We start from the raw sequence: 8,967 nt of genomic DNA on the forward strand, positions 1-8,967 counted from the left end.
ATGCATCTACCCTTGGGTCGGTGGATGGGCGTTAATTAAAGCCTTGTCCGAATCTGGAAATTTTGGTTTGCTAACCAGCTCCTTTTTTCTTTTTCTAGAGCAACTACTCAGCGAGCTAATTTTATACTACTCCCTCCGGTCTCTTTTAATTGACTCGGATTTAGTACAGCTTTATACTAAATCTGAGTCAATTAAATAGGACCTGAGGGAGTATGTAATTTATGTGCACATGATAAATGTTTGGTTCCAATTGCGACCCCATGTCCCCCGCAAAAGAAATCGCAACCCCATGTGTTATTCCAAGGTGCACGGGAGCATAGTAAAATTTCAACGATTCCGAAGTCGACTGAGTTCTAACTTAATTCTTGGCGAGAATGATTTACAAAACTATTTTATTAAAAAAATGGTAGCTGTAAAGAACACAGCCGGGGGAGTAACAGTACATCTACGTTTCGTACCGAACTTCTAAAGAGACACACCAGGTGCTATATCGACGCTTAATCCTGCTTCGCTGAAAGTTTCTAGTCTTTTGGCATGACGAAAACCAATTGTTCGCTCCCTAAGACAAAGGAGTGAACATTCAAATTAATAATATTTCCCACAATCAACAAATCAAAATAGAATTCAGTCGGCATGATCTCTACTTTCTTTCATAGTCATAAGTCATAAGAAGCAAACAAAACCCCCGAAGGAATTAATCCATCCGATCGATCTACTCTATCCACCCCTGGCTCCGACTGATTGATGGCGGCATGTGCTCGCTCCGACGCAAGGCAAGGCAAGAAAATATCTGGGAGACACGTCGGTGAAAGCACGGCTCGCCATTGATGACACGCGCGCGCGCACGCACAGGCAGGGCAGGGCAGGTGGTGGGCGGCCATGGATGGATGGATGCCGTCAGCTCCGCCTTCGCGAGGAAGAAAAAGAAGAGGGAAGGCGGGCGTCGGGGGCAAGCCGAACCTACCGCTTCCGCACGCCGATTCAATGCGCCGGTCACGAGTTGGTTGGCGCCATAAAGACTCCACCTTTCTCCACTCCCTTCTTCTTCTCCTTCTCTCTCTTCCACTGCCAGTGCTTCGTCGTCATCAAGACATCGATCCCCTAGCTCTCCTCCTGCCCGGATCTCTCGAACCACCATCCAGCTTCTTCGATCGGTCTGTCTGTCCCTCTGTGTGTGTGATTGGAGGAAGTGAAGTGAGGTTCTGAGGTGGGGAAGGATGGATCCGTCGGGGGCCTTCTCGCGGAGCTCGAGCAATGTGTCGCTGGCGTCGCTGGTGAGGAGCGGCAGCGGGCGCGGGAGGGGCGGCGCCGTGGGGAGCAGGAGGATGATGCAGCGGGTGCTCCGCGGCGTCATCACCTTCATCTTCGCCATCGGTACGTACGGACTACGGCTTCTTCTATTCATCCCGCCCTCTTCGTGCCCGAGCTGATGGCTGCTCAAAATCCTCTCGATTTCTTCGTCAATTTGCTTTTTTGCCGGTCGATCTTGGGCTTTAAGCTGATCCGTGTCTATGATGAGCCTCGGATGCATCTTCTCCAGTCTTAATTTCTTCAGATGCCGTGCCTGTTTCGCTCTTTCGGCTTGGTTCCTACCTATGGCCTGAGCAGAACAGGGATGTTTCTCTGGTGTACACCTTAGCTTCCAGCTTCGGTTCATACTGATGATTTCTTTCAGAAAAAAGGGAGCATGTGTAGATGATATCATTCATGCTCATGCATGTTTATGTGCGGGGAGAGCAGGATCCGGGCGTTGCTCTTTCTACCTTAGCTCACAAAATTTCTATTTTTTCCCCCTCCGCTGCGAATGAACGGATTCTTCAGCTGCAAAACTAGAGTTTTATTTCCTTCCATATTGAGCCTAAAATTTCGCATTCGGGTCCAGTTCAGTCTTCAGTGTTTACAAAATTAAGTGTATGATTTTTGTGCAATTTCGGTTGATCTGCTCCACATGCCCTGCAATCTTGTTCATCTGTACGTACTTAACACTGATCTTCTCAACATTGACATGTATCTTTTTGCAGCCGGGCTGTTCCTGGGAGCCGTCACGGGCGGTCTGATCGGGCTCGCCACCGAGAGCGGCCTGTTCCGCGGCACGGGCATCGGCGCCATCACCGGCGCGCTGGTGTCCATCGAGGTCGTGGACTCCTCCATCCGCCTATGGCGCTCCCGCCGGTCCGGGATCTGGAGCATCCTCTACGTGGTAAGCACCCTAAACAGCATGCTTGATCCATGGATGGTTGGCAGCAAGTAGATAGGAGTAGGACAGCAAACTCGCAACTGACACGCTTGCTTGCTCATCTGGGCTTCCTTGTCTGTTGATGTATCAGTGTATCTTGCTTAAATTGCATTGACTAATTGTGCTCATCGCTTTGGCTAGCTAATGATGTGTTTATGTTGCATTGCTGCTGTACAACCCTAAACATGCTCTCACCTTTCTAAAAGGCTTAAGTTCAGTGTTCATCCCAGAGTAAAAAACCCATCTTTTTTCCCTTAGCTTTATGATGCACAACTTGGACTAGAATTTTCTGAGTGGTGGTGTGCACCTCTTACTTATCTATCCTTGTCATCCGAAAATGTTTTGACCACAACAATTCTTCTGAGGCTGCATATCAGAATGAAAATGTCTTTTGATGCTACATAACTTTGGGTTGGCTGAAACTTTCTGGTCTGCTTGAGCCTAACACAAACCTTTTAATTACTGGAAATGCAGCTTAATGTGATCTACAGCCTCATCACGGGCAGGCTTGTCCGCGAGAAGGTCGATCCGGCGGTGCAGCGGGTGGTTCGGAGCCAGGTCAGTTTGTCACCTGCAATTGTGCATCATACATGCATGGTTGACGGGAAGCAACTGTCTGAAATTAGTTACCGCACTTTTTATTTTGTCTAACGGTATACTGCATGGTTATTTGGACATGCAGATGAATGCTGTGGATTCATCGCAGTTCAGGGAGGCCCCTGACCTTTTCGAGATCGAGGGCACCAACGGCATGCCGAGGGCGTCGATTGATAAGCTGCCCGAGAACAGGATCACCGAGGAGTACAACCGGAATGCCGTCGGTGATCTTTCAGGATGCTCTGTCTGCCTCCAGGTCTGAAAATCACACAATCACAATTCCCCTGAAAAACCCACTAACACCTAAAGCATAAACCTCTCTGCAGTTTTTTATACTCCCCTAAACCCTCACTGCCTTCTGTCATGTAAACACTCAGATTTTTTTGCTCATTCTGTTTTCATGTGAAGATCATTGCTTGTTTAGAGTGATGAACTTCTTTTGCATGACTTCTTTTCGAACTTCTTTTTACATGATGTGTTCTCTAAACTTTTTGGTGATGTTCCGGGTTGCTTTCAGGATTTCCAGATTGGGGAGAAGGTGCGGAGCTTGCCCGATTGCTGGCACGTGTTCCACGTGCCGTGCATCGACGGCTGGCTGATCAAACACGGGTCGTGCCCGCTGTGCAGGAGGAAGCTCTAGATCATCGTCATCACCATCCTCGACGACGATCGATGAAGAACTGTGCTCTGTTATTAGAAAGGAGGCTATGGTTGCTGCTTTGCATGCTGTGTGTGCGCGCTATGCCTGTGTTGCTGTTGCTAGGAGGCTGACATATCTATAGAACGAACCCTAAATTTATAGAGTTTTTGTTTTTTTTGCTTTTGCTTTTTGATCTCTCTCCCGATCAATGTAATATAGTACGTACTACTGAAAAATGAAAAAGCACTGGACCGGCTTGCGCTTTGTTCTCTGGTAATATTACATATCACGATATTGTACAATATCTTGCATGGTCTCTGAATTACCAGTAACTTGATATGGTACATCGCGATCAGTTGGTAACTTGATATGGTGGAATTCCTGACGAACGTGAGATTTTGGGACTTTTTCCTTCTGGGAATGATAACCAGTAGTGCTAGAAGCACTCCCTGATTACGGATCTCACAACTTCAGGATCCTGATTGTCTTGCAAGTGAATAGCTCTACTCCAAGTGCTCCCTTCCCTGGCTGTATGTGCTGGAAGAATTCCGCAACGAGGCATGAGAGTTTATAATCCCAATAACTTATTCTTGCAATAAAAGAAGAAAGCGTTACAACAATGTAGAGATGACATACTTCCAAAGTGTTATTCCCGTGTTTCTCTAATATCTAGAGATGGCATACTTCCATGTCTTCGGTTTCAACAGGGTAGGGATAGGCCTTGAAGTATCTGCAGAGGCTAACAATGCAAAAACTTATACTTAGAGGAGCATCATTAAGAAATGAAAATTAAGGCTAAAGGAATAATTAATCTTTTCCAGTTCCTGTCATACTATAGTATCGATGCAATTATCATTATCTAACTAGTACATTTAATATTCACTAGTACTAAATACAGCCAAGGTTATTGCAAGATTATTCTTGGCTTCTTATAAATGGAATACGCACTAGTACTAAATACAGCCAAGGCATCAGTTTTGGTGTCAGCATACTCTGAGCCAAGTTTGTAATACTCACTAATAATTAATCTTGGTTGTGCTAAATACAGCCAAGATTATCTAACTAGTACATTAATACTCACTAGTAGAGATGGAATAATTAACATTTGATGAGAAAACCTTGGCTGAGCATAGTCTAAGAGAAGGTAATTGCTGTGTGCTTACTTCCATAATGATGGGCATCTATGTCTTCCTCCTGCATGCTGCCCAACCGTTGCTGCAGGCTCGTAGGGAGCGTCTTCATACCAGGACATTCTGTAATGGTAAGGCGTTGGAGAGATGAGTATGCTTGCGGCCCATCCGGTAGGGATGACAGGGTATTGCAGTCACGAAGTTTAAGGAGCTCCAACAATGGGAGCTCTCCCGAGCAAGATTCCAGAGATGTCAACCCATCACAGCGCCTTATGTCTATTTCCTTGAGGGACGGGGAAACATGGAGAACCCCTGTTAAGCCATCACACATATCTAATTTTAATTCTTCTAAGTGCTCCACCCAGGCTTCAGGCGATGGTAAGGATGAAACTTCCAGTATATTAGATGACCCATGATGAATCGACAATGCTGAGTGTGCCTGCTGCACCCTCCTGCCGAAGTTAGACTTAAGCTTACTGCACCCCGAAATTTTCATTCTCCTGAGAGATGGAGGGATGCTGAAGACCTCAACCAAGCTGTCACAGCACCATATCGTTAGAGACTCTAGACCTGGCAGGAGCTGTTTCGTTTGTGACGATGTTGATGACTCAGCAGGAGCTTGTCTATATCCAATCAGTTCACTGCAGCGATCAATCCGAAGCCTCCTCAAGGATACCAATCCTTCAAACTCTTTCTCTGGCCAGTATACGAGCGCATAGCACCAATAAATTGACAAATCTTGAAGGTGTACAAAACATGCACACAGCTCTATCACATCTGAGTTAAAGTATTTTAACACCAATACTGCTAGAGGAAAATCAAGATAATTCCATTTTTCCTTTCCGTCCAGCACTTCCCTTAGAGTATGCTCAGCCATGGTTTTTTCCATCAAATGTTGCTCATCCGTGCCACCGCCTTCAATGTTACTCAGTTCCAGATTGGTCAATGAAGTCTTATGTCTAGCTACCCACAGCAACAACTGGCCCTCACGTCCTTCCATGTTTAACGCACTGAGCTTTGGTGATTTAGCTGTAGTTGTTAACTCTTGACATCTATGAAGACTTGCCTTCTGAAGGTTAGGGAAGGTTGGACGTCCTGGCAGTTTTTTCAACTTTCCGCAACCAGTAATATACAACTTCTCAAGCAGAGGAAACATTATCTCGTCTCCTTGCATCGTATCATCATCTGTGTCCCACCATCTCTCCAAACTGTCAAGATCTTCTAGTGTAAGCTCCTTCAGATTTGGGAATGCAAAGGATGTATCATTGTGACGGTTGAACAACCATTTCAATCGTGAACAGTTGAAAAGATGGATCTCACCAATGTTTGGCAACCTAGCCAACGTCATTGGAAACGTGGTTGCTCCATATGAGTGTATTCTTATAGCATATAACCCTTCATGAGGTTTTAGTTTCTCCAGCACTCTTGCATCATTCACATTACTCAATGTATAATAAAGACGTCTGGTCCACTTTAATGTTAACTCTCTTATGTCCTTCTTCTCCATGAGGTTTGCCGCTGCTGCATCTTTTTCGGTGACGTTCTCTAGAGAACTTAGCTCTAGTTGACCACCAAGATTTAAATGCCCGAGCTCTCCAACCTTACTGCAATCAGAGCCACTACCTGCTACAAAACATGTAAGCGTCTGTAGGGATGTGAGTTTTCTGAGGTCTTGAGGCATGCTCTTCAGCGCTGGACAACATTGTGTGTAAACGTGTCGAAGGGCAGTCATATACTTCATTTGTCTTGGAAGTCCACCAAGCAATCTGCAGCCAGAGAGGTTCAGCGTTTGCAGGTTGTATAGAGTACTCATACCTTCAGGAACTGCTCTGATAGAACTTCTTGAGAGATCTAAGTATCTCAAGACATGTAGATGGTTTGGATTCAGAGGAAATGATGGTATATGTAAACGGAGCTGTAATGCTTGTAAAGATCTGTATTTCGATTGATGCTGCAATGAACTACTCAGAGGGATATCACACATAAGTGTTTGAATAGTTGCAGAGCTGTTCTTCAGAGATCTATTCAATTTTCTTTCGGGTTTCTCGCATGACAGAAATAATTTCCGAGCAGTGTTTGGAAGCCATTCACTCTGACTTCGTTCCTCGGTCACGACAACAGATTTAAGCATGCTTGGTTCCTCGGTTGCGAAGGCACATTCCTTTTCCATTACAGACATTGCAACATCATGCATAAGATCATGAATTTGACATGTAGTAATGGAATAACAAACCCCCATGTGTTCAGTTTCCCGGACTGTGCCTTTGACTTGTTTCACATTCTGGAAGAATGACCTTGAAGCTAGCTCTCTAAAAATTTGTTTGCCAACAGTTTCAAGACAAACTTGATTTTCTTGGACAATAAACCCATGTGCAATCCATAGTTGAATTAGCTTGTCCACATCAATCACGTAGCCTTTGGGGAATATAGCACAAAAGGCAAAGCATTGTTTCATACGCGACGGCAACACATTGTAGCTGAGTTTGAGTACTGGTAAGATTCCAGACTCCTCGATGTAAATGTTGCTTCTGCTTGAAATAGCTTTCCATTCTTCCTCACTGGTCTTGGTGCGGAGTACAAAGCCCAGTGCTGTTGCAGCTAAAGGAGAACCAACACATCTCTTGACAATCTCACCAACCATATTCACCAACACAGCGGGCCTTTGCTCTTCCTTGTGCAAATGGCTGAATGCTCTTGTCTCGATGATTTCTTTGATAAATGTATCATCCAAAGCTGCGAGATTATAAGCTTCAGTAGTGCCCAATATTTCAGCCACTCCTTCATCACGAGTTGTGGTCAAGACCACACTACCCCTGCCACCATGTTGAAGTCGGGCTATGAGATGTTCCCAGATATGAACCTGTTGTTTCCAGATATCATCCAACACAAGGAGGTACCTTTGCCCAGTCACAACATTTTGAAGGCTATCTAGTGGTGTCTTACTATGAGTTGCTTTTCTACCAACCTTCTTCTCAGGAACTGCCTCAATTATACTTTTAGCTAGAGAATCCACATCAAAGGCATCAGAGACACCCACCCATACCAAAAAATCGAAGTGCTTCTGAATTTCAGGTTCATTATAAACAAGCTGTGCTAATGTGGTCTTGCCCAGACCCCCCATTCCAACGATGGGAACAACAGTGAGAAATGGATTGTTAGCTTGGCCAACTAGTATGTCAACAATATTTTTATTATCTTTGGCTCTGGATCGATTGGTGATTTCCTTTAGATCAAAGATATCATGATCCATCTCTCGCCACTGGTTGGATACAGGCGGTTGTTGTTGACGCTCAAAGTGAAAGGTACTCATTTCAGTCACAAGGACCTCGATGGCCTTCACAATTTTCCAGAGCTTTCTTCCCATCCTGTTACGGAATATGAAACGGTTGTGAGTGGCAAAGAGTTTTACCACATCGAAGCCAAGCTCCTTGTATTGTCCATTCCTCTTGGCTTCGCGATGAAGCACCTCGTACTTGAACTCATCAAAGACTTTATTCGCCTGGTAAGCCACTTTCTTGATGGCCTCGAGCCAAGCCTTGACACCTTCTTTGTGTGATGCCGCCTGCTCGGCGACAGTAATGATGTCCAAGATGGCTAACAACCTGCGGTTCAGGATATCACGCTGCTTCTCCATGCCCTTCATCACTTTGTACTGGTCGAGGAGGTTGTTGGATGCCTTCTCCATGATGATTTTGACCAGTGGTTCAACCACCATGGTGGCCACAACCACCGCCATTGGAATACCAAGGAGACACAAGAATACAGAGAAGCACAAGTGCAGTGTAAGGTGGAGAAGAAAATGGTCTGAACAAGGTATGTTTGCTTGCTTGTAAGGACAATGAAAGCAAATGTAGCTAATATTGACTTCCGGGGGGAGAGGTACATGTAGATGTGTTTGATTCCATTTATTGATTGCATCCACTAGCACAATATAGAAACAACAGCTGTACACTTGTATTCTTTTAATAACAGAAGACTGCTTCCGTACAGAGCCAACGCCTTCTGCAGTGTTGTGCTCTCATCAAGAGGAACTTCGTCTGTCCAACAACCATCTTCAGTCAGTCGCCACCGGGCACTTGCTTGGGGGCTGCATCTGTGTCTCCTGTGACCCATAAGTACGAACATATTGCTGCGAAGGATGCCAGCGCCTGTTACAAAGCTGGAGTATACGAACATTACGATTATGGTTATGTCAGACATCGTGATCGATTCTTCTTGAGGTTGGAAACCTGGAATACCTCATCTCGCAGCATCCTAGCAATCCCGGAGAGAACAGAGAGAGTGTGGATCGTTAAGGATCCTCACTTTGCACCAAGGGCTACACAAGACGCTAAATGAACATATGGGTATTTTTATTTTTGGAA

General features: G+C 45.2%; 2 protein-coding genes across 3 annotated transcripts; one reads left to right on the forward strand and one right to left on the reverse strand.

Moving 5' to 3' along the window:
* Nucleotides 1-890: 890 nt before the first annotated feature.
* LOC127314631 (NEP1-interacting protein 1) lies at nt 891-3,737 on the forward strand. The gene is made up of 5 exons (XM_051345135.2): nt 891-1,374; nt 2,022-2,200; nt 2,711-2,794; nt 2,919-3,089; nt 3,351-3,737. The coding sequence occupies exons 1-5, from the start codon at nt 1,218-1,220 to the stop codon at nt 3,471-3,473; spliced, it is 714 nt and encodes a 237-aa protein (XP_051201095.1). The 5' UTR covers nt 891-1,217; the 3' UTR covers nt 3,474-3,737.
* Nucleotides 3,738-3,824: 87 nt separating this feature from the next.
* On the reverse strand, nt 3,825-8,619 carry LOC127314627 (putative disease resistance protein RGA4). Of its 2 annotated transcripts, none has more exons than XM_051345132.2 (3): nt 4,637-8,619; nt 4,110-4,212; nt 3,825-4,010 (listed from the first exon to the last, which is right to left on the reverse strand). In XM_051345132.2, exons 1-2 carry the CDS (start codon nt 8,337-8,339, stop codon nt 4,136-4,138), a joined length of 3,780 nt encoding a protein of 1,259 aa, XP_051201092.1. In that variant the 5' UTR covers nt 8,340-8,619; the 3' UTR covers nt 3,825-4,010; nt 4,110-4,135. The 2 variants fall into 2 exon arrangements, with proteins under 2 accessions (XP_051201092.1, XP_051201091.1); XM_051345131.2 differs by having other exon boundaries at nt 4,110-4,203; nt 4,637-8,458.
* Between the last annotated feature and the right edge of the window lie 348 nt (nt 8,620-8,967).

This window comes from Lolium perenne, chromosome 7 (genome assembly GCF_019359855.2).
Source record: "Lolium perenne isolate Kyuss_39 chromosome 7, Kyuss_2.0, whole genome shotgun sequence".
NCBI classification, from domain to species: Eukaryota; Viridiplantae; Streptophyta; class Magnoliopsida; order Poales; family Poaceae; genus Lolium; species Lolium perenne.

What these genes read in the sequence shown, in the direction of transcription:
- LOC127314631 (XM_051345135.2), top strand. Translation starts at nt 1,218, where the DNA reads ATGGATCCGTCGGGGGCCTTCTCGCGGAGCTCGAGCAATGTGTCGCTG. An exon ending in CACCTTCATCTTCGCCATCG is followed by an intron (nt 1,375 to 2,021) that starts GTACGTACGGAC and finishes ATCTTTTTGCAG; the next exon opens with CCGGGCTGTTCCTGGGAGCC. An exon ending in AGCGGGTGGTTCGGAGCCAG is followed by an intron (nt 2,795 to 2,918) that starts GTCAGTTTGTCA and finishes TTGGACATGCAG; the next exon opens with ATGAATGCTGTGGATTCATC.
- LOC127314627 (XM_051345132.2), bottom strand. Translation starts at nt 8,339, where the DNA reads ATGGCGGTGGTTGTGGCCACCATGGTGGTTGAACCACTGGTCAAAATC. An exon ending in AGATGCCCATCATTATGGAA is followed by an intron (nt 4,213 to 4,636) that starts GTAAGCACACAG and finishes TTGCATTGTTAG; the next exon opens with CCTCTGCAGATACTTCAAGG.